General features: G+C 36.9%; 1 protein-coding gene across 2 annotated transcripts in view; it reads right to left on the minus strand.

Moving 5' to 3' along the window:
* Positions 1–2,107: 2,107 nt before the first annotated feature.
* The window catches only part of MARCHF6 (membrane associated ring-CH-type finger 6), a 47,840-nt gene continuing 24,538 nt past the window's right edge, over positions 2,108–25,409 (minus strand). For both annotated transcript variants that reach the window (XM_082752600.1, XM_082752599.1), the window contains exons 11-26: positions 24,271–24,329; positions 22,296–22,376; positions 21,799–21,867; positions 21,600–21,674; positions 20,647–20,781; positions 20,073–20,192; positions 17,816–17,916; positions 17,230–17,367; positions 15,447–15,648; positions 13,587–13,656; positions 12,220–12,401; positions 10,956–11,090; positions 10,524–10,613; positions 8,968–9,100; positions 7,863–7,998; positions 2,108–5,111 (exon numbers count right to left, since the gene is read on the minus strand). In XM_082752600.1, coding sequence (XP_082608726.1) covers positions 5,021–5,111; positions 7,863–7,998; positions 8,968–9,100; positions 10,524–10,613; positions 10,956–11,090; positions 12,220–12,401; positions 13,587–13,656; positions 15,447–15,648; positions 17,230–17,367; positions 17,816–17,916; positions 20,073–20,192; positions 20,647–20,781; positions 21,600–21,674; positions 21,799–21,867; positions 22,296–22,376; positions 24,271–24,329 — 1,817 coding nt within the window. In that variant the 3' untranslated portion in view covers positions 2,108–5,020. The remainder of the gene's footprint in view (positions 5,112–7,862; positions 7,999–8,967; positions 9,101–10,523; positions 10,614–10,955; positions 11,091–12,219; positions 12,402–13,586; positions 13,657–15,446; positions 15,649–17,229; positions 17,368–17,815; positions 17,917–20,072; positions 20,193–20,646; positions 20,782–21,599; positions 21,675–21,798; positions 21,868–22,295; positions 22,377–24,270; positions 24,330–25,409) is intronic.

Genomic DNA, 25,409 nt, shown 5'->3' on the forward strand with positions numbered 1-25,409 from the left:
TGACTGAACAAGGTTGGATGTTCCCAGAGGTCATCTTGCCCTTGGTGTGCCACTCAGGGATCTTCAGGCAGATGTAGTCCCTAGGCTTCCCAGATAAGGAGGGGAGGCTGGTCAGCTTGTTGCTTCTTGGACCCTCTGATTTGCCTGTCCTGAAGATGGTCCCAATGCTTGCCTCTTTCTCAAGAATCTTCTGGGGTCATCCTGACCTCTCAGAGATACATGTATAAGAAAGCAGTCACTTCTGAAATAGTGAGTAAAATTAGGTTCAACAGGTAAGTAAGGGAGTGAGGCTTCAGCTTCATGGAGTCATGGTGTGATGACAGCTGCCAATGAAACAGGTCAATGTTAGGTTGTTTAAGGAAACTGAGGATTACAGAGTTTAGTCATTTGGCTGGTAGGTAAAAAAAACCTTTTGGTGAAGAAGGAAAGAGATCACAAAGACACATCATGAGGGACAGTCATACAACATTTTGAGAATCTTGGCCCTAAGTTTTAAAGGCAATTTTGGGAACAAAATAAAGCTGATAAAACTGTTATAACACAGGGTATAAATATACCCAAGTGTAGCTTCAAGTGAAGGAAGTACTTCAAATTCTTGCCTTAGACACTGAGCACTTTTACCCCTGCACTTTACCAATTACTAAATGATTTTTACAAGGAAGGGAAGTGTATCTATGGACATACTTGGTTTATAGCAGGATCACCTGATTTTATCTTCTAAATTCTTCAGCTTCTTCCTGCTTCCACCACTCCTAATCACAACTAGCCAAAGTATTCTCTATTAAAACTCCACTTCAATGCAGCAGCATGTTTAAGTTCAGCCCATTCACACTGAACTTAACTGAGACCTTTAACCGATTTTGCACATTCTTAACATGTAATGCCAGATATTCACTATCAAGGCTCCAATACAAATTCTATTCAACATAAACAAGTCTCAAGTTTTGCAGTGTTGTATTTTTGTAAGCAACAAGGAAGCTCTTCCCTTCTGGTAAAACATATTTTCCAAGAGCAGGACCCATACTTAAGACCAAGTGAGCTAATATTAATCCCATTAGTAAGGTTAACTCCCACCTTCAAACCTGATGTCAGACAACTCCAAATATGTTTAACTTCTCCTTGTACAGAAGGAAAAAAAAAATAAAGCCTATGCAGCTTTGGCACTGGACAGTAGTCAACAAGCATCAACAGCAAGCAAGCATCTAGGCATCAAAACCAATGTGTACAGCTGTGAAGTCTTGTTGCTGCTCCATCCCCCTATTATTATTGACTTCCAAGCATTGTTTATTTTGGAAAAATATTTGACCTTTGGAAATATCTTCTGAATATACCCATTATTAGGAAACTTTGATTTCAGCATCTCATTTCCCAATTGATGTTGACTTCTAAACAAAGAAATTAAAAGCACAAGCATAGCTTGTCACTGGAATAATCCCAGACTTAATACAATTCTTGTAACTTTGCAATTCTTCAGTTCCAGTTGGTCTAATTAATAACTGAGATATCAGAGGAAAAGAGAGCTAACTTACCTTGACACTGTAAAAATTAATTTATCTGCTTCTGAAGACAGCTTCTATTCCTGCATCCTAAACTTTGTTGTATTATCAAGGCTCAGTTCCCTGTTTAATGCTTTTATTACAAATTCTGCCAAGAACCCCTGTCATTGCTCGGATGATACAAAGAATTTACAACCTAGATACCAACAAATGGACAGACAGCGAAGTACAGGGCAGCAACACTATCAGCCCGCTGGACAGTGGAATCAAGAAGCTACTGTCAGCTGTAAACACAAGGTAAAGGTGTTTTTTTTTATTTTTTTCTGTTTCTTTTTCCCCAGAATTCTCTGAAGAGTAACAGGGCTGCTGTGAACATTTTTATGAAGACCTTTGCTCACACACAGGGGGAAGCAAGGGACGAATGCACTCAACTGAAAAATGATGCAAGCGCTGCAATCTCTGCTGAAGCCTGCACCTCGCCGAGGAGGCAGCCGACGGAAAATAGTTACAGGTTCCAGAGGGCCCTCAGAAATGTAAACAAGTAACTTAGGCTTTACCCAGTGGAGAAGGGGTAGTCAAGAGAAAAGATGCAGAGTTCTCACTGTTTTTAATCAATTATAAAACATCCTGTATAAAAACAGTCAAAGCCATGCTGCAATTAACTTCTTCGTTACGCAAGAGATGGCTATAAAGCCATCCGACAAGTCGCGGATAAAGGCTTGTAGACCTACTAACAGCATTAGACACTCAAAACCACAGAGGGGACACAATTAAGCCAGTACACATCTCCAGCCCCCCCCTTCCAGACCCAAGGTCAGCACAAATTGTGATGAAATTGCACACAGTTTCTCCCCCACTGCACGCTGTGTCACTAGCACAGATGGAAGCCACTGGTACAGAGCCTGTCAGCTGTCCTAGCAACAGCCAGTTCACTTGCATGCTTGCTATCAAGTTTCTATCCCAGAAGAGTACACAGCACAGTAAGGCAAACTATTAAAATTTAAAACAATAATAATAAAAAAAAAAGTTATGTCACATTTAGCTCTTGTTCTATACAGCTTTCTTCCCCCAAACACACTTAATGTAAGGAGACAGATGAGATTTTTCTTTGGAATCTTACAAGGGACAGTTTCAGAAATTTCACTCTACACCCATCATCTATAATGTAGTGCAAAACCAAACAACAGTTTCATTTGAAACCAGCTCTCATTAACAAAGAGCAAGTACAGATAACATAAACCACCACAAAATAGCTACAAGTTCACATTACAAGACTGGACCAAGTAATTATTTCTCATGCCATGACTTGTAAAATCAACAGCAATAAGGAACAGCACAAAGGCTTTTTCTTAATAAATTTTAATGTTAAGACCAGTTTGGATAAAAACACAATGTTACAAGAACTGAAAATTCTGCATGATGCACAGTAGTGCTGGCAATATTTGAGTGATAAGATCTGTTTGGAACTGTTTACAAAAGATTTGTCAAGGACAGAATTGTGGCATAACTAAGGATGGATGTTACCAGTGAATGCAATCTTGTGAAAAATACTTGTCCCACAACGTACGCCACTGTAAATATTCAAATGCAACATTTATGCACATCAAAAATATTCGGGGGTAAATACTCAATTTAGCCTTTAGGCAGCAAAGGTGAATTAGAGAGAAATATTGTGGCTATTTTTCCATGACTTCATTTCACTGGAAAAAATCCTAATAAATCACTCCAAAAGCTAGTATTTATGGGTTCAAAGCTTTCAGGAAAATAATAGTTCTGTATAACAGTAGTTTCTGTCCTTATGACCGTGACAGCCCCATCCTCCTGACACTAGGTGCTGATGCTTTCGGCTGGTGTGCTCACTGCCTTACAACAGGACAGCCCGCACACTGGGAAATGCACCACCACCACCAGAGCCTGGACCAAATTAGCGCAGAACACATCAGATCAGAGATGCAACGTTAATAAAAGGAGATGACACGCTCCAAGCACCTGCCAGATTCTCAAGTATTAATTAGATACACATACAGTTAAGTGCAGAATACTGAAGGACAACGTACCAAGTAGCAAATTTAATCATTCCATCGATTTTCAGATTACTGCAATGGATACTTGCATTTCCCCATTTAATCTAAGAAAAGTATTGCAACCTTAGCACTAGATTTGATGGTACTTAAAGCCTTGTGATACTGGTATGTATTTTCTTCAAAACATCTACATTAAAAATTACTGCAAAAGAACTCTATCTCTATATAGAAATAACACAAACTTGTTTTGGTGGCTCTTGTTTGTGTCCTTGCAAAGAAACCTAACTTTTCTTTGCCTGTTTAATAGCATATATAATAACATATATTCCCCTGCCCCAGAGGCAATCAATGGCATGTGATGCATGACTTCCTCAGGGTTACTCCCATAAAAAATTCATGCTGACCAATTCTGAAAGAATATATATATTTTTAAATGTAATTGTATAATATAAAATTCACACTGTAATTTGCAACTTAGGTAACTCACAGGAAAGAAGGAACAAAAAAAAAAAAATTTCCAACTCTTTAATTAAAGACCAGGTCAGAATGTTGCTTATACTATGCTCTTTGTTTCTGTGCAAACACATCAGATAAGGTTCATCCCTTCTCTTGAGGTCTTGAAAAATTCTACTACTGGTAAGTGGTAAACCTATCTAATTTTTCTTGGTACCTTTAAATGCTTCCATCACCTAGCTTCAGTAAGTTTTTACTTACTGCTTCAATTCAGGAAATCCTGATTCCCAAAGCCCCAGAAAACCCCCAAACAAACAGAAAACCCAGCTGAGCCTCAACAAGTACATCTGAATTCTCAGAAAAGGACATCTTTTCTTGATTTAACAGTAACTGTACAATATTACAAACTCAGACACATGAAAAACAATCAGGCAATAGAAAATGTACAACAGCTTTGGTGTTATACAAAATAATAATAAAAAAAAAGACTTGACCGCAAGAGACATAGTTCATTATGTTCTCACCACAGCCACTTCACTGCTGACTCTAAGACAGCTATTTACTTCTGATATTCTCTGTGTGGCCTTTCCATCCATGAAAAATCATATGATCTTACTACAATAAGAACTGTTATGAACACCATAAAGTAAGCTCCAAATTTTATAAAAACATCTTGCCTCTTTGCACTATTGCTTTGTGGCACATTGTTTGTCAACAGAACAACAGTCCAAAATAAAGTGACAACTAGATTTAATAAATTAATATACTTTTTTTCTTTTTAAAGATGTACAATGCACATTCTTTTTAATCCAAGGTTTTAGGGTGTCAGGATACTTCTATTTACACATATACAGACCTCAGACAGCATTGATAACACCAGAACACACAGATAAGGAACAGTGCCTTAACTGCTATCTGGATGCTACAAACAGAAGCCGAAACACTGCTGAGAGTATTATTGGGAGAGATATCCAAAAACTGAAGAAAAGTCTATGAAAAAAGGACATGTAAAGGCAAAGGGAAGGTCAAGATGTTTAATATGACCATCTATTCTTGCGAAGACTGAGGTGGAGTTGTTGACGTGCCTTGTTTACCAGACTTCCGTTCGTAATTCACAAGTCGTTGCCCAACAAGGTATCTGAAATTATTAAAAAACAGCAATAATTTAACAGAAGTTACTACAATTCTGTACCATAAATCCACTCTATCTCCTTTGTTGCAGAAGGAGCTTTCTCATGTCAGTAAAAGTTATTCTACACATGACTCCCCACCCCAACAATTGCCTTCAACAGTCTTCATCTTTGCATCTTTTTTTCCTCAACTTTCAGGTATTTCACAATGGAATATATACCTATTATGGGGTTGTGTTTAGAGCCTTAACTTTGGGAGTCATATGTATCAGAAATACACAACTCAAATCAGATTTGAAATATATATAAAAGGAACGTGTTTAGTATTATTTGTAAAGCCAGTCCCTTTTGCTAGATGATACTTTTATGAACACTTTTGCAGTGTTCACCCAGATGAACAAAACATCTGTAACAACAACTCAATACAAAACGAAATGAGTGTTAATGAGGTTCTAACTCCAGTAAAGAATCTGGCACAATGCAGAACATGCATCATACGAGTACAAGAGGCTCAGCTCATATATCCAATGAAAATAGACCTTTGTTGGAAAAAAAAAGTAAGTATTGTAAATGAAGATCTTTTACCACGGCTCAGTCCTTCTTAAAGGGAGAGAAAATATTCTCATGCTATTTCATGTCAGGGTTGGGCCTAAGGGCTGTACGATTACTTTATTAAATTCCGTTTCCACATCACATTGCCTCATCAGCTTAGCAGATTTCATCTTTCACATTATTCCTTACCTCCTCTATATCATTTCATACATCTACTTTTTGCCATATAAATTCTTTTATGTGCTTCCTATTTGTCTGTTGGTTCTATGTGTAAAAGAACCATATGCTCCCATGAATTTGCCAACTGAAACTTACTATTTCCTTTAGCACCTTTTCCCACTTCAACATAATCAAACCATGACATATTGTTTGCACGTTGGAGAACGTCACAAAATTTGTATATTCTTTTGAAATTTGTTATGTAAAAGACGTAATTAAGCATATTTCTAGACTATAAATCTCTACAGGTTAGCATGACTATGCCTGCTTTGCGTACTGTAATCATAATCAGATCATTACCTTATGTTACACAACCTTCTTGTCTACAAGGGTGGCTACAATACTTTCCTTGATAAGTTCATTTAATATCAAAGTAATTTACACTTAGATATTTTCACAGGTTTGTAGGCTGCAAGAAAGAAACTTGCAATATTAATTCAAGTTGCAATTCAATGAGTTCTGCCTAAAATATATTAACATTTAGCTGAGAGCACATTTGTAAAAAAAATATATATATACATGCACAAATAAAGGCATGTTGGGAACAAAGATTTAAAATGCATGATAAAATTCAAGGTACTAAAATATACATTGAGCAGCCTAGGGTTTAATTTTAGTAAAAACTCTTCTAATATTTATAGATTTTATTAATTGTACATTTACACCACACACTTTTAAAGCATCAGTAACTTCAGAACGTTTAAGGTTCAAATAAGTTCATTTTAGATTTGACTCTTTTTGTAGACAGTGGAAGGCAGATCTGTTGTATGGCAACTCAGGACATGAACATGTAACACATTTATTCCTTTTTTATACAAAAAAAAAGAGCAAAACAAAACTAAGAAAGCTAGTTGCTGGGGTTTAAAACTATTTTTCCAAATAACCCCCAAAGCAGTGGAACTGCACACTGCACTAATTAGGAAGGGACATAAAATAAAATGTCTTAAGGAAAAGGCCCTATGAAGTATGTACTTGTATGTACGAGAAACATGATGGAAACAAAAGTTCTAGTACTCAACAGTTAAAAGTGAGAAAACAACATGCCTGCCGAAAAAAAAAAAAGGGACATTTAATTTCTCGTTGCTTTCAACTTCAGAAAAATGTTAAGATAAGATGCATAAAAATGTAATGTAGAAACAGAGAATGGAGTAGGTTAGTAACTTAAAAATGGAATTGTCTAGAATAGAAAAAAGTTACAGAATAATTTGATCAGTTAGTTGCACTCAAATCTAAAAAACTAAATCATACTTATACCAAAATGCTTTGGAACAGATCCTTTGTAACACCTGATGCATTACTGATCAACTTTGAGAAGGGCATGTTTTTAAATGACTGGAGAACAACAAGCATTTTAAACATGGGTAATACGGATAACAACAAAAGCTTAGAAACTATTCAGGCTAACCAGAAAAACAATGGGAAAATAATAGTTTTTATCATGCATCTGAGTAATGCAGAGTAATAATTAGTAAAATCATCATAGAAGTGTGCAAAATTTGGTAAAGACAAACTATCCATTCACCTGAACTTTAACAGGTTAATTGGACTAACAATTAGAAAGAATAAGAAAAAACATTATGCAGAAAATGTTGAAGAAACCGTTTTATAAGCAGCAGATGGATGTAAGATTTTACTTCCAAATATGTAATAAGTTTTTACACTCACTTGCCCTTCAAGGCTTAGAGAGGAGACAGACAAGCAACCAGCATCATATGGGGTAAAAAAAAAAAAAAAAACCAACAAACCTTCAAGTTAGACATAGGGGAGTATCTTCCATTTATAAAGAGAGTTTGTTCCTTTGCTTGTCTGCCTGAAGAACAGGTAAAACACTTGCCAAGAACACTTTACTGTTAAATCTGCCTTGGAAAGTCACTTGTCTAAAAAACTTCTTAAAATCGCTTTTAGCCCTAAGACTCTAAACTCAATCTAAGGTTATCATTAAAGTGGATAAATTAAAAACCCTTAACAAAAACATACTATATACTCACTTGTCATTTTTAATATGTTCATAAAGGCGCTTGAACTGGCGGACTTGGAAGGAGAGGATTCCCATCAAAACCACCACCATTAGCAGAAAAGGGTAAATTCGACGCTGAACTAGGTTTTGCATTTCAGCAGTAACTCCTACAAAAGAAAATACAACCGTCACATAATCTGGCATTGCTGAAGGTAACATGTATTCCTGCTTCGGCTTTTTGTTATACTGTAACTTCAGTGGTAGGGCAGTGAAGTAACATGTCCACATATCCCAGATACCCAACATGACAACTGTCTGTCCTGGTCATCGTAAGCATTACAGCAGAAAGCTTTCCATTAATACAGTGAAAATCCCCAGCAAACAGTGGCTCTCATCAGCTTTTCTTCCTTATTGACTTTTGTGTACCTCGTATCAACAACAAGTTGACACTGTAGAAGTATGCATGCAAATGAGAGACTGAAGAGTAACACAGGACTTCTTGAATATCCCGTTATCATCAAAACTAACCAACAACAACAAAAAAAAAGCAGCCAGTTGATGAAAAAGCACATCTTTCTTCTAATACAACTTATTTCATTCAAGTATAAGGGGATAAGAAAGTCTGAAAAAAAATAAAATAAAAATCCATGTTTACACTTAAAAAAAGGAAACACCTTAATACTGAATGGAAGTCTCAAACCAAAACCAGTATTTTCACTTTTCTAACCTTCCTTCAAAATGTGACAAGTCAGAAAAGATGTCCTCAGCTCAGTTATAGCTCTTAGAGAAAGAATAAAATTAAAGGTTGACTGTCAAAGGAAACTAATAAAACATCCCTTTCCCAAGCCAGCTAGATACCTACATTTCTGCAGTTAGATATTATTTAATCCCATACTTTTGATGTATTCTGCGTGTTAGGAAGCCAGTCAGAATAACATACTGAATTTCTCAAACAAACAAAAAAACCGCCAGACTTAAGATGACAGAAACCCTTAAGCATTTATATTTGCTGGCAGAATAGTGTTGGCTCTTTTGTTTGTTTAAATAACCTAGAGCTTGATGTTTTATTTCCACAGATATGTTTACCTTGCCCTACAGCATCAGAAGATAATCAGGTATTCACGATGTATACATACCTAACAAAGGTACCACCCCAGAAGCTATGATGTATGGTACACACAGGGAAAGTAACAGAACAGAGATCGCGGGTGCTGCCAGTTTACAGATTATGAATTGCAAATCAATGTTGCGAATCCCATTTGCATATACCTAAGAAGAACAAGATAGAAATAGAATGGATCAGTCAAGACAGCCACACCTTGTGGTTAAAGTAGTAAGGTTTTACACAACTTTCCTCATGAGATGCAAACGATATTCCCAACGTGAAGAAACCCATGACAGTCAGAGTTGAAGAAAAAAAAAAAATGCCAATCTACACCATGAGTGTCTCAGGAAATCATTTGAATAGCTCCCTGGAGAATAACAATCTGAAATAGTGTTGGGATTTGGTTGCAGCAGTGTAAAAGACTACCCAAAAGATTATTAAACAGAACTGTGGAATGGCTGTTTTGTCTGTGACCTGGGATTGCTTTGTGCTGTTAAGTGTGCTGAAAGATCCTGTGGCTGCTAGTAAAGCAAACCTATTATATTTGGCAACGGAGGCCAAAAATAAGAAGTTCTAAAATATTCTTGGATGTATGTACTCAGTTGGGCAGACCAGAGCCTCTGCTTGTGAAGACAGCACCTCCCCAACTCCTGGGTTTCTGTAATTATGACTAGAAGCTGATGTCTGAACATGACTAATCATGGGACACGATCATTTTCAAACAGCTACCACACGGAGCTAGACAAGGGCCTCTGTCCCACAGCTTGGGTGTAATTATTTCTAAGGATGACTCAGAAGAGCACATGTATAACAAACAGGCCCAAAAAAAGCATTTGAAATGAAAGGAGCTGTGCCATGAAGCAAGAGGTACTCAGAAAATTAAGGCTACATTTCTACAGTGTGACACCTAAAATGATCAGCAAGTGGTTCAACAACTGGGACTCTGGGCTACATGTAATGAAGACAGGAACCTTTTGTACAGAGGTCAAGACTTGCACCATGGCCATTACATTTGATGCAGGGCTGAAAAGTTATTTTCCAAGAAACAAGTGAGATACATTATTGAGGCAAGTGTAGAACTTAAAGGTTGCACTCAAGGAAAAATTACTTGTGCCAAAAAGCGCAACAAGCTGTGCAACTCGTAACCACTCATACCAACTTAATCAAAGGGGAAAGGCAATACTATCTTTCAGATCTTTGTGTATGCATGAGGGAATCTCTACAGCTCCAGTGACCACAGAGATTTTGTTTTTGAGCAGTGAACATTATGTATATCCCCAATATGAACACATGTGAATTCATCTGAAGAACTGTATCTCACTTTAACAAAAACCTGATAAACTGCATATACATACACACAGCATTTTCTTGATTTTCAGTTTCTGAGGTTTATTTTTATTCTTATGTGTACCATAATGGACTTGGATTTGCAACTTAAAGGAGTTCTACAAGACTAGTTGAGTTTTACTCAGTTATTCAAATTACTTAATTGCTACAACAGTGATTTTAATTTTCTGACTCACACATTCAAAAAAAATCTGTCAAAACATACTCTACAGGTAATTCACATTGACATTTTTTTCTTACCTGTTCAATAACAGTTTTCAGCCACCACTGAGGACCCATCAGAGTTATGGCTGCAATTATTTTGGCATGCAGAACTCCAAGAGCCCAGTCCTAATTTCATAAAAATGGGTTAGTTAGCATTAATAACTTTTTAAATACCTTGATGACTGAAAAGTTTTAGAGTAACTTCTTAATATTACTTGGAAATGAAAAAAATACTTTCTATTTACAGAGGAATTTGTTTGAAAGAGGCATCATCTTTTGCCATCTCCTAAGAAAGACAGGACACTCACCCTCACTTAACATCTATAAAATACTCAACTCCCTGGAACTGGGAAAATCAGCTTCTGCTAGTAACTAGAAAATTAAAGCCTTACACTTACAGCAACAGACTAACATTAATCTGAAGTAAAGAAATGGATCAATAGCAGCAGAAGAATGAGAGCAACTGACCTGCCAGGGATAGAAGAGAGGCGTTTGATCCAAAGGAACTCTCAAAGGTGCGACAATGACCAGTTCAAACAGAAGACCAAGCAAAAGTGGAACCACACCTGCTAGCAGTATAGCCACTATTAATGTCTTCATTATCTAAAACATCCAAGACATGCAATTAGTATGTTTGTCATGATTTGTTATATTTAAATCTTCAAAACGTAACCTGAACTACGAAACCAGATAAAACTGGAGAAAAAAAAAAAACACTACAGACTTCTAATTCACATATACATAGACACCCATAAAAGCAATTATAAACATAAAAGATCTGCAATAAGAATTTTTCAGGACCAGGTCCTATTCTAAGCCCTCTCCAGAAAAAGACATGACTGTACCTATTACTATCCATATAGTTTTAAACCGCAGACTTGCATTTTATCAGTAAGGAATACCATCCAATGGCATTATTACGTTGTACTTTTCCAAGACATTTACAAGGATGTAGAAGAACATACATATTTTCCAAGCATTTAGAAGAATCTTTCCAAAACTACAGATTTTTCTCCAGTTAAAACCAAATCTTACAAGTTCATCCATAATGGAATATATCTAACTTAAGCAAAAGAATTACTAACAATAACATGCCTGAATATTTGTTCATTCTAGAATTCTCTCTTAATTTACGTATGTCACCCAAAAATCAGATACAAAACTAGTATGACCTAATTAAGACGTTCAGATTAAGGAACAGGTAGAATATTACACAAGAACTATATTACGCAAGAACTCCTGAAAATAAAAGGATTTTTTCTATAAAATTCTTAATCTGAACAACACTCTGGATGATCAGACAGATTATAAAGATCTTCCTGAAAACATGCACCAAGTTACTTTTCAGAGACATATTCATTATCTGTTATTTTACTGTTTTGTTTTGTTTGTTTGACAACATTGAGTTACTAATGAAGCAACGGTTAATCTTTCAGGTGCATGTGAAAATGTCGATATATTTGAGGATGCATCACATATGGGATAATATGCAACATACTCACTTTTACAGGAACAAAAAAAGACATGAACAAACATATATGCAAATCATGTACACTGCTTAACATTTCCAAAAGTTAGCCCATGCAATGGGAATGTAACCTGCACGAGCTTCAAAAAGGAAAATATAGTACATTACAGGGCAAAATTGGCAAGGAAAATTTGAACAATTATGTAATCTACTTTATTTTTTTTTCCCCTTGATACTTCAGTAGAAATATTTCATAAGACTCACCATGAGAGACCACTCTTTGACCTTCTGAAAAATGACTCTACGGCCCTGTGGCATCCAGGCTACCAGCACAGTCACTGCTCGGATGGTAAGCCAGCAGACATAAAGACCACAAGCAGCTGTGTACAGTTCGTGGATTTTGGCGGTGCCCGTCCAAAATGACATTAACCATCGCCCAGCAAATACTGAAAACACAAACACTTTTAAGTACTTTTGATATATTAAGGAAGGATGCCTATAACGATACTTACCAAATTCATTGCTAATTATCAATCCACAAATAGTTTTTAGCATTAAATGGTGTTTTGGTACTATACCCATAAAGCATGAACATGCAAAGCCCTACAGAAATAACCATGTAGATGATGCCGAATACATACATACGATATTTTCTTCTAAAATTTCATTACCCCAAAGATGTCACCTGACCTAGCACAAAACAAAGCACTGAATGTTGTGCTATTCAGAGCCTAAATAGCAATCTTCAGAACTTCAAAGGCAATAATGGATCACTGCATAAGCTTGAACTGAAATCTTACGGGTGATGTTTAGGCTATTTCACTGCCTCACGTTATTTGTTTATTTTTAAGGTTTACTATCAGGTTTTCTGAAGCACTCTAATGAAATGGCAAGGCACATTTGCTGTTTCATTTTTTAAATAGGGTTTCTATTCACTAATACTACCACGGAATTACTTTTATGTAATGTTATTCAAACCACTACAAAATTTAGAACTCACACCTCAATATATTATTGACTTTAGGATCACTAATAAAAGGAGGTAAAAGTGACATGGTACTATGGTAGCCAGATTTAAGAGAATTCCAACAAATTTACATGTCTTAAGTTGTTCCGAATTATTTATAACAACTCTGAAATACTTTTGACTTGGTTAAAACTGCTTCTTCGTATACATTTGGAAGCAGCACATATATTATTTAAAAGTCTCCTAGTGACCTGTCGTGGCAACACTTTCAGAAATATTTAATTAAGATACTGTAGGAATCCAGGTAACAGCCTGTTTATTTTCCTTTTCTAAATGGCAAAGCAAACGCAAGGGGTATCAATTTTCTCACAATTTTACTATAAAGAGTCTCAACACTTGGAGCTCTCCCTTAAAAAATACAAAACAAAAAACGTAACTAAGTAAAGTAAATATTGATCTCTTCTCTACTGAGTTGTCATTTATGTAAAGGTACTAACTCTATCATTCAAATTCTAGGCTTCTACAATTTTATGGTGTACCTTTCAAAACGAGACATCGTTTCTCCATATTTTCTTCTTTAACTTTATGGTGTGATTTGGAAACATCTGCTATTATTGAGCATTAGTCTGCATTTTTCATCACAGTTTTACAATAACGAACTTACCTGGTAAGGTAAGGCAGATAAGACTAGCAATCAGTAACGTTATGCACATGAAAACGATCAAAAGAAATATCTGAAAGAAGAAAGAGAAAAACTATTTATAAGAAAGGAGTCTGCGAAGAACAACTTAAAATGTTAGACACAGAAAAGTACACCAGATGAACAGAAAATCTTTGGCAGCTGAACAAGTAACTGCTTAGTTATCATCATCAGTTCAACGTCAGCATCCCAAATTACTGAAAACTTATACTATGCAATGATTTAAAAGGGCGATGATTTCAGCCCATATCCTTATCCAGAAGCATCCACAAAAACAAAGCAAAACAAACAAGCAACAACAAAAAAATACAAAGGCACTTAGAGAAAGGTGGACTTTCCAAGCCTCTGGTTTAACACACCTGTTCCCCTTGAAAGTAGCATATCCACACTACAGCTGCTGTATATTAGCAGGTCACAAAAGATATGACTGCCCTCTAATTGCCTCCTTAGCAGCCAAACTAAATTCAATTAACCTGTCCATCATCCCAGCAACTTTGTATGAACTTGACTCAAACTCAAAATGTTACAAGCAATATAGTTTCTTTAAAAATAACACCATAACCTTATCTGAATCTTCAAATGTGTCTAACCAACACCTTGTGTGTATGCATCCATTTTCATCTGGACCACTTTACTGATCAGCATATCAAGAAGGGAAGAAAGGAGCAGTTGCCGTAGAAGTAAGACTGGGACCACTCCTTTCAGTAAGAACAACGTATTTATGCTAGATTAAATTGGTCTGAGTCAAAAGCATGCCTTGACTTCCTGGTAGGACTAAACAGGTATAGCAGCATCTCCTATGTGGGGGGCAAATTCATTCTGTTTCCCTAGTCCTTTCATCCCTGAGTTACTGCCTCCCACTGTTCTTTCTGCAACAGTGGGAACTGTTGTAGCTCATGCTCTCCTGCAGAGAGATATTTCAAAGAGTAAAAATAGCAGTGGAGGGAATTAAAAAAAAAAAAGCCCCGACTTAGAACAGGCACAGACTTAACTGTTGTTAAGTCCTGAAATCCTTCCAGATTTGCTTTCAGTTCTACTTAGTTGAGTCTTACAGAAAAACAAACAAACAAACAAAAAAACCCTTTCCTTTGTACACTGTTGTGAGATTTCTTTTAGCTTAAGCATTTTAAGGAAACTTCAGAGGCCAACAGTACACTGCTCTAACTTCAGCCACTATTCCCACCCTTGAGCTGTATCTGAAGCCACGGTAAATGAGCTCTCCTGAAATTTACATTTGATTAACTCAGTCAGAGATCTGGTACAACCAAAACAATTTATCTAGTTTGACTTGCATATTATTTTTGACTGTTAAGTATTTGCCAAGAAGCATCTCCTTTCTAATAGCAGACATTTAGAACTTTAAAGTAATTTAACACCTTTCTGTGTAATACAGACACAACAGAAGTTTTCCATTTAACTTTACAACAAAGGAAAGGAGTTTAGAACATGCTTCAGCTACGAGACTGGAGTACACCCTCTCGAAAGCTATGCCTTGTTACAGATTTTCCTGAGGCACCTGTTTGCTGGAGTTTATTACACCATTACTCCATTACTAATCATGAGGAAAATAAGACATGAAGTTCAATAAAATACACAATAGTAAGTGTAGCATCTATAAATAAAATAGTAATTGAAGGTCACATTATAAAGCTGAAAAAAGCTGCACGTGAGAATATAATGAAAAGTCTAAAACTCAAGAAGTTGCAAACACAAAACATGATCTGCCACTTGACTTCTGAGAAGGTGTGGGCCAAATCTTTAAAAAAATTAAAATCCACAGCTATTTTTCAAATGCCCTTCTCTTAATCTGTTAGATATACCTACCCTGAGTGGGAATTTTAAAGGCCTGCGATAAGGCTGGAAACCCACGGGTCCTCCTTGCTGAAGTATGGCTTGATGGGCTGCATGAAGACCCTCTCCCACAACGGGAATGGCATTGTTATTGCGAGCATGCTGGTTGTTTGGCTGCTGGTTCGCATTGTTTTCATTCTCTTCTTGGTCACCAAGTAGGTAAGAATGGAGGTCTCTGCAACAACCAAAATCTTAGTTTTGTCCTGTTTGATATGAATGAAAATCTTACAGATGCATAAATGCCATAATATATACTCTGAATGAGTACAAAACTTATAGAGGAATACTGGCAGAATCTTGAAAAAGTAAAATAAACCATTTTCTGATGAACTACTCCATGTCTTCTTAAACACAGACTATGGAAGGAAAATGCCAGTGCGGATGCAGATTAGAACAGTGGAAATACAGTCAAAGATCACTCATGTTTACTTTAAAACATAACCTGGCATTAAAGTTGTGCATATAAAAGGGAAATTGCATCAATATTCCCATTCACGTAAGCAGACAGTTCAACTAAGATTTTATTTTGCTGCTACTAAGCTCTACTGGAAACAATTGCCTTCAAACCTCAACAGCACACGGACAATACTGCTTTACCATAGACACGTTTACACTATCTTTCAAGAAGATTCCAAACCATTCAAAACCCGTTCACAACTTTTTAAGAACATCAGCCCCAGAACCAGTTTATCTATTTAAAACACATTCTATTCATATTCCCTGCATACCTCGTTAGCAAATAGATCTTGAATGTTTAGAAGTTAACTTTCCTCAGCTGCAGCAGAATTTTTATAGCAGTGAGATGCATGCAGATATTCTAATACCAGACAATGAAAGCATTTTCACAACACTGCTTGCTTTTCAATAAAACCCAAGTAAAGAATTTTAATCTTTGCTCAACTGTAATTGCTACAGAAATATTTTGCAGTTGTTCTTAGCAACTGTGATAGTGAAGAAAGCAAACCCATTTCTATCATATCTGCATTTCTCTTCTTCTGTCACGTTTAAATACTATAAAAACACTGATAAATGCATTCCAAGAGTAACTCTCCAAAATACAAACTAAGAATGTGGTGGTGACAGTTTCAGGTCCTTATGAGAAGTTGAAAAAATACACTGGACTACAATGGAGTAAGAAGTCTCTCTCATTCATTTTCTTAGAGTCTCAGACAGCTTAGACTTGGTAAGAGAATGCCAATCTACTCTGAAGTTAAATTAAAAAAAATATAGCAACAAAATCAATTTTTTCTTTCTTGACTACAACATGAATTCAAAAATCATTTCAGGTACATTAAGTCTGGCTTGCAGTCAAAATTAAAGAACCTCATTTTGTGCATTTACTCCTTTACTTCGCGTTACAAAGACACACTTATAGTTGTCTTTTGAGAGAGTGATATCTACCTTTAAAACACCTAATTTTAATGTATCAGCGTCTTCAGCTTAATATTTAACATATTTAACAGAGTTAACAACCTGTTAGTCAGACTTTTATAATTTTACTAAGCAAGTGCTCTAATAACGTACCAAAAAATTACTGGACTAGTCCTGAGGTACAACACAGAAGGAAGTACCTACACAGGAACTTACTATACTTTTTTTTGTTGTTGTTTGTTTGTTTTTAAATCAGATATCTACCTATAAAACAACTGTTAAAGCTACTTGTTGGGATATTTCTCTTGAAAGCATGCTGCCTTCATTTGAAAAAGGGCTAAGATGGACACAAGCCTTGGAGTTGATTTTGGCTTTCTGCACTTACAGCAAATATCCAGCAGTAACAGTCCATGCTCGTACGAGGCCTTTCAACCATTGTCTTGTGTGCCCTTGCTCTAGCAAAGCTGGGAGCACCACCTGAAGCAAAAGGAGCTCTAGGGAAAGTTCACTTACTGGAGCATCACTAGAAACAACAGGAAGAGCAGGAAATCAAACACAGGCAACATTCTGTTAGTAATCTGTTACACTGAATTATACTAACAATAATATAACGATAACCTTGTCATTAAAAATAAATGCAGTTACAGCCATTCTTTTATTCATAATCAGGTATGAACATGAAAAACAAACACACTAACCTCCCTATGAAAAAGTTTAAGAGAAAGCTGTTTTGGAGGAATACAGAAAGTAAACAGTTATCATTATGGAGATAACCCCAAATGCCTGCTGTTTTTCTTAACAGCTTTTTGACAAGTTATACTGTGTATCCACATGGTTTGACGTTTTACTTTTCTAGAACAGTTTGGTTTAGCTGTGAAAACATGTCACATTAATGCTCAAAGAGCTCAAATACATTTTTCTTCTAGTTACATGGGCACTGAGAAAACATCTTTCTGAAACGAAATACGTACCTGTAGAGCATAACATTATATGGAAGAAAGTTAGGCAGAAGATACTTAATAATGCGTATAGGAAGCCAGAGCATGAGCAGTACAATTGATCCAAAGACAATCTGCAACAAGGAAGGTAACCAGTTAGTTTGAGTAGCAGATTCAACCAACCCTCTGCTGCCCACCCTGGGCTAACTGCCCATCATCCACCCAGCTGCTAGTTCATTCCCCTCTCCTGCTGGATGGGGAGAAAACAGAAGGAAGGAAAGAAGGCTTGTGGATTGAGATAACCACAATAATAGAGAGAGCAGAAGTTGCATGTGCAAGTGAAATAAAAAGAAGAATCCATTCACCGCTGCCCATCAGCAGGCATATGTTTAGCCACCTCCTGGAAAGCAGGGCACATGCTCAGGAAGACAAATGCCATAACCATGAACTCTGCCTTTCTTCCTCCTTTCCCTGCGCTTTTATTACGGAGCATAAGCCATACAGCATGGAATCTCATCCCTTTGTCAGTGTGGGTCAGCTGTTCCAGGTTTATCTCCTGCTCCTAAAACCCTACCCACACTCAGCTTACTTGCTGGAAGGTTGAGGGAACAGGGCAGAAAGGAAAGGGAAAACCCCGATTCTGTGCAAGCAGTGTTCAAGTATAGCCACGAACACTGGTGTGTTATAACACTTTCAGCCACAAATCCAAACTGCAGGAGGACGTGGACTGCTCTGAAGAAACATCAACTCCACCCCAGGCAGACCAAATACACTGCATTTCGTGGTGAACACCTTTGAGCACCAAACAGGATTTTGGCTCAATAAGCACTGACAGAATAATGTTGAACAGTTCTAGTTTCTTTCCCCTTCAACACCAGGAGTATGAATTTTGGATTTCTCTCTTTTCCTAGCAGCTGGGTTTTCAAGCAACTTGTAAAAAATCAAAACTCTTTTTGAGGTTTCATTTCGTCAACTAGATGAAAGATCAAAGCATGGGGGGGGAAGAGGGAAGTATGGAAACCACACACTTTTATAAATTCCACTTCCTTAAGGAACCAAATTAAAAATTAATTATTTTTAAATACATTCTTACACAGTATACAAAAATGCCACTAGAGAATAAAAATTCAGCAAGTATTGCATACCTAATATGCAAGGAAGAAATCAAATCCTGTTTTTGGACTTAATAGTTCATGTTCTACACAAAAACCTCCTCAAAAACATTGAAAAAGAAACAACTTGGAAGGTCTGATGTTTTTTGAAATGGCAACCTGTAAACCATCACCATCCTGAGCCTCGTATTCCAGCATGAGGCCAGCAAAAGTTCTTGAATTAATTAGCTAAGCAAACCGTAAGCTGAAGTTCAAGTAACAGCCAGTTCCAATGCAGTCACAGAACGTATGTTTAAGACCTCTGGGAACAAGCAGATGCCTGCCAATATTTGTGCCACTTGCTGTGACACAATGTTTAATGGAACTAGAATATTGTGGTTATCTACAAAGGAAATATTTTTAAAGGCAAACAGGTCAACTCCTCTAATGTTCTGACAGGCTCTCTAATAGAGAGTGCTAAGATCTCTCTATGAGCTTTCACTGCTCACAGCACTTCAGGTGCATGTAATGCTGTGTGTTAAATAACTTTCCAGTACACCGGTTTTCACAGTTCGCAGGACCTTATTTTAAAGATAGCCTGAGACACTTCCCTCTATTGCCCTGCTAAGCAGACTTTACACAAACGAATTTAAAGGAAATCACAAAAAAGTTCATTGATTCCAGTATCATGGAATGGTATCTGGAAACAGACACCACTGGCTACATCAGTGCAATTCAACACAAAACTTAACCAGAAAGTTACTCTACCTTTTCTGCACTGCTTTTGGCTGAATTTAGCCAAAAATGTTTACTGCAATTACTGGGAGCATCATGAAGCAGTTAAGTGATTTACAATACCCATAATAATAAACATTTGTTGGCTGAATACACAAACATTTGCTGCAATTTTGTGTAAAGGGAAGATATTCAAGAATAATTTGTTTTGGAAGGAACCTCTAAAGTAAACTAGTCTGACCCTCTACTCAGAGCAAACCCAATTGCATCAAGATTCTCAGATCCTTATCCAGTTGAGTTTTCGTTATTTCAAAAGCTGCAAATTCTGTTGGCAACCAGTTTGAGTTTGATCACCTTCATGGTGAAAATGTTTTTCCTTAAGTATGTAGTATTGTATATGGGAGTTAAAAGTAGCAGATGAAGTTTTCTTTCCAAGTACAGAAGTTTGTAAGAAAAGTCCTTACCACTGATAATATAAACCTCCTGAGATGTCTATAAATGGGCAAGTGAATCATTTCCTGCACAGGATTAAAGTCCGGATCATTCAAATTCCTGAGAAACCATAAGACACCAGGTCTCAATACCTAAAGTGGGAAATAGAAAACAATCATCAAGGGAAAATTATCTTTGTATTTCATATCATTCATGTTACATTCTATGTAACTCTGCTACACATTAAAAAAAATAACAACAGGTGTATAAATATAACATGGTTCAACAAAATGATATAGAAAAAGAATAAGGAAAGCATTTTCATAGAGGACTAGAGAAGCAATAATTCTCTAAATTATTAACAAGCTTCGCCTTCAAGTGTTAATATTTAACAATTGAAATTTTTGAAGACTCTGTAATCTGAAAACGTTGAATACTCTGTCATAATTTTCCAGTGCAGTAGGAACTACTGCTGCCATTTTCAAACAAAACTGAAATCCACAGAGAACACAATGGCAGCAATACCCAGTTGCAAAAGATCTAACAGCTCAACATGCTAGCTTCTCTAACTAATATTGCCTAACAATTTTGTCCTTATAGACTTACCTCTCTCAGTAAAAGAATGAAGGATGCAAAATAGAAGACGTAAACCATTCCAACTAACCAGTGCAGGAACATCGTGGTACCTGGTGCAGACTGAAAGCTCAATTCTCTGTCTTTCAGGGTGGCATCAAACATTTCCTAAAAGGTAAGTAATAAACAAATATAGATAAAATTTGGCGAACTTCTACAATTACTTATTTTGTTTATCCTAGTGCATACACACTATTTGACATTTAAATTAGATGTCTGAGTCATGCATCCATAAATAATTATAGCATTTAAATAAAAAGAATACTTATGAACATTAAGTAAATACATTAAGAACAGCAAGTGAAGATCAATTTCTGATCCATGACATACAGAGAGAAGAAAAAAGCCAACTCAAGCATTTATATACACTGCATACGTTATAAATCAGTTCCAACAGAGTAACACTGTGATGGAATAAAACAAGTAAAATTACAGTTCTACGAAGGGTAGAAGAAATTAATTTTCTCTGTTTAGAATTAATCTTTTCTGGAAAATCTTTTCAAATTTTACTAAGCTGTCCTTTTTAATTCCAAGGAAACACAGCAAGAATCTTTTTAAAAGAGATCATGTAACTATTATACCATGAAGTCATTAGCATCTCGTGCAAGACAGCTACCATAAATATTCAGTGCACCAATTTGCCTGTAAATTTATTATCACAGTGGTCTTGTAAATGCAGTAAAAATGGTTACAATCTTATTAGCTTAGTTCTACTAGGTTAACTTATGTTAGTATTATGAGTCACATAAAGGCAAACAAAATTACGTGCCTACAAGAAACCCAACCTTCTCACCCTAGAAACATTATGTTTACAAAAACAGTAAATGTGTCATCCAACTCGTATCAACAATTCTCATTAGAACTTTCTTCCTTTAAATATAAACACTTAAAAAAAAAAATAAATTATCCCATATTTCTATACCTACCAAAGAGCATATATCCAACCACCAGCCGCAGATGAGAGGAAACACACCAATTTCTACCACCACTAACAAGGAAACCTTAGGGGTGGAAAAAAAAAAAGTAAAGAACAACTCAGATTGACAGAAATTAAGAAAATTATAACATAACTTTAAATGCAAAAAAGGTGTTTTATTTGTTTTGCTACACAAAAAAAGGGATTACCTTGACAACAATGTAGCAAACTCCTAACAAACGACGTGATCGCTGGAACTTAACAAGCGCTGCCAAACCCTAAATGGTTCTGTCAAGAAAATACTGAAAAGCACTTTATAACAAGCCCAGCATTTCTTAATTTAATATAAAATATTATGTTATGTGGCTTTTACCAAAGGGGAGTGGAGGGGGGGAAGGCTTCTTCACTAGTCTTCTTGGATAGACCTTCAAAATTTACCCAGAGGCATTCAAGTATGCTTTTAACCCCCCATAATATCCTAGGATTTTGTTTCATGAAAGACGTAGAGCGGTTCTGAAGAATGCAGTTCCACTCACAACTTGAAAAAGGTCCAGGAAAACTGAAAGCTTTTCTTCTAATTTCACAGAAAAAGCAGAGCAAAACGGTGAATCAGTTGCATCTGCAACACCTCTGAGCATCCCCAAAATATCTCCAGAAAGATGACTCATGTAAAACCTGAATCAGGTAACTAACGGCAAAAGGATACATGACAAACAATTAGAGTCACTGCCAGCAGAACATATCCAACTATAGTTGTAATCAGCCCTTCAAAATGAGATGCTTGAACCTGGAGGGGGAAAAAAAAAAGGGAAGATTTATCAGTCTCTTAGAAGATTACATCTCTATTTTACACAATTAAGACAGAGTCCAAATCTCAACTCTTCAAGAAGAATGACAAGTTAATTTAGTTTTTACATATTTTAATTTGCTACTTTTTTGGTAGCTCCATCGAGAGTAGAAAGCGTTCCATTTACTGGAAAAGCCACATAACACTTTTCTTCACTCGTGTAACATCCTTTTTGCTGTCCCAATTTTCAAGAAGGGCAGAAAGAAGACCACAGTAATTAGAGGCCTGTCAGTCTCACTGGTAAATTTTACCAGTGCCTGGTAAACTTATGGAGAAGATTATTCTAGGAGTTACTGAAAAACACCAGGAAGACAACTATTCATTGGTAACAACCAATACAGATTCAGAAGGGGAAAGTCCTGTTTAACAAACTTAATCTCCTTTTGTAACAACGTTACCCAACTAGTTTACTAAGGGAAGGCACCTGATGGGATCTTTTTGGGTTTCAGGAAAGCTTCTGATACTGTTTCTCACAGTATCCTTCTGGACAAAAGGTCCAGCATACATCTAGACAAACACCTAATACAATGGGTGAACCATTTGCTGACAGGTCAGACTCAAAGGCTTTTAGTAAATGGGCTTACATGAAGCTGGCAGCCACTCACTAGTGCGGTTCCTCAAGGCTCCATTTTAGGGCCATATCTCTTATGTTTTTATAAGAGAGATCCTGACAAATTAGAGAGCTGGGCAATCACCAACATGAAGTGCAATGAGAGCAAGTGCTGAATTCTGCACCAGGGAAGGGACAACCATGGATATACTGGGGGACAAGTGGCTGAAGAGCAGCCCTGTGGAAAGGGATCTGGGAGTTCCAGTTGACAGCAAGTTGAATATGAGCCAGCAGTGTGCCCTGGCAGCCAGAAGGGCCAGCTGTGTCCAGGGTTGCATCAAACACAGCATTGCCAGCTAGTCAAGGAAAAGGGATTGTCCTGCACTGCTCTGTGCTGCTGCAGCCTCACCTTGACCACTGTGTGCAATTTGGGGCGCCATGGTATGAAAAAGACAAAAAACTGCTAGAAAGTGTTTAAAGGAGGGCAATGAAGATGGTGAAGGGTCTGGAGGGCAAGATGTATGAGGAGCTGCTGAGGTCCCTTGGTTTGCTCAGCCCCAAGCAGAGCAGGCTGAGGGGAGGCCTCATGGCGGCCTGCAGCTCCCTCACAAGGGGAGCGGAGGGGCAGGCGCTGAGCTCTGCTCTCTGGGGACAGCGACAGGACCCGAGGGAACGGCATAGAGGTGGGACAGGGGAGGGTCAGGCTGGGGGTTAGGGAAAGGGTCTGCACCCAGAGGGTGGTCGGGCACTGGTACAGGCTCCCCAGGGCAGTGGGCACAGCACCGAGCCCAACGGAGTTTGAGAAGCATTTGAAAAACACTCTCGGACACATGGTTGGATTTTTGTGTGGTCCTGTGTGGAGCCAGGAGTTGGACTCTGTGATCCCTGTGGGTCCCTTTCAACTTAGTATATTCTATCATTAGAATCCATATATGAAACAAAGCATTATCTTACACCTCCTCCTAGCCTTCACTAACTACCATCACCAAATGTAAAAGTTACCCACTACACACTAAAAATGTACATGAACAAGATGCTGTTAACAAAACCACAAAGAAGACCATACATGCATTTTTGTAAAAGGAAGAAACCTCACTTGAAAGTTAAATAATAGAGTAAGTGTGAAAGAGTGAGAGAACATTTTTAAACATAGATTACAAGAAGTTGTAGACTTTCCAGGTTACAATTCGTATCACAAATAAAAGTGTAAAGATCCTACAAAAATACTGTGATTATACGAACAGTGGCAGCTTTTACATTTTGAAAGTATAAAATAGCACTTACATATTCCTCAAAGCCCAGGCCAACAATGGAGAAGTGACCAATGTGGTATGGACAAAATGCTGCATAATGTAAGCAAAAAGGAAAAAAAAAAAAAAAAGGCCATGAGAACTGCTAATCAGAGTCTTATTTGCAGGATGTATGGTAATTATTCCTCTGGTAATTATTCCACATTATATCAACATGGTAATTATTCCAATTCTCATCAATTTTGATAAAAAAAACTCAAATAACTACACAAATATTTGTGCTATACTTCAACTATTTTATGATGTCAGGTTAGAACTCACACTGAAAGACTACGAACAATATAAACCTGCACAAACTAAGATGACAGTCTTCTTAGCTCATATTGCAGTGTGTAAATTAATTCCCTTCCCCAGTCTTACATACTAGATTGTATCATTCTCATACATACACTGCTATAGGAACCAGTACGAATATTTACTTTCCCACGCTTCCGATTCACTTTTACTGCTTTCACTTTTAGGATTATGAAAAATGAAAGCTCTGAAGATGACAAGGAGAAACAACAGTCCAGCGAAGGGATACAGAGAAACTGAGCATCTCAGGCTTTACTTCTACCCTGAATTACTGTATTAAGAACTATCACCATTCCTGAGAACTTGCTCTTGCCAGTTTTGAGGTCTCAGGAGGAATGAATTCAAACACGCAGTACTTTCACTGCTTCCGGACATCTCTGCATTTGTAACAAGATCAAACAGTCATTTTAGCTCACTCTGTGGTCTAACTAAGCTCCAAAGGACTCAAGAGTTCAAAGCTGACTTTCCTATGGGATTAGAGGGATGTAACAAGAAAGTAAAAGAGAGCCAAAAAATGCAGTTATTGCTTATTTTGCATTCATTTTTGTCTATAACCTTAATTTTTGCCTATACTGCCTTCAATGGTGACCTGAGATGTCTTTTCCAACCTAAGTGATTCTATGATAACCCACTCTGCGTACTACTGTAGACCAAACATATCCCTAAACTAAAAGCATAACGATTTTCTCTCTCTTCTCCTCATTTCTATACAAACCAATGTATTAAAAAACTGCAAAAAGATTTATCAGGACATGCACTACCTTCAACAACAATCAGAAACTGTTAATCTAAGGCCCTTTCAAAAAAAATAAAAAAAGA

Source organism: Aythya marila, assembly GCF_965140915.1.
Source record: "Aythya marila genome assembly, chromosome: 2".
Classification (NCBI taxonomy): Eukaryota; Metazoa; Chordata; class Aves; order Anseriformes; family Anatidae; genus Aythya; species Aythya marila.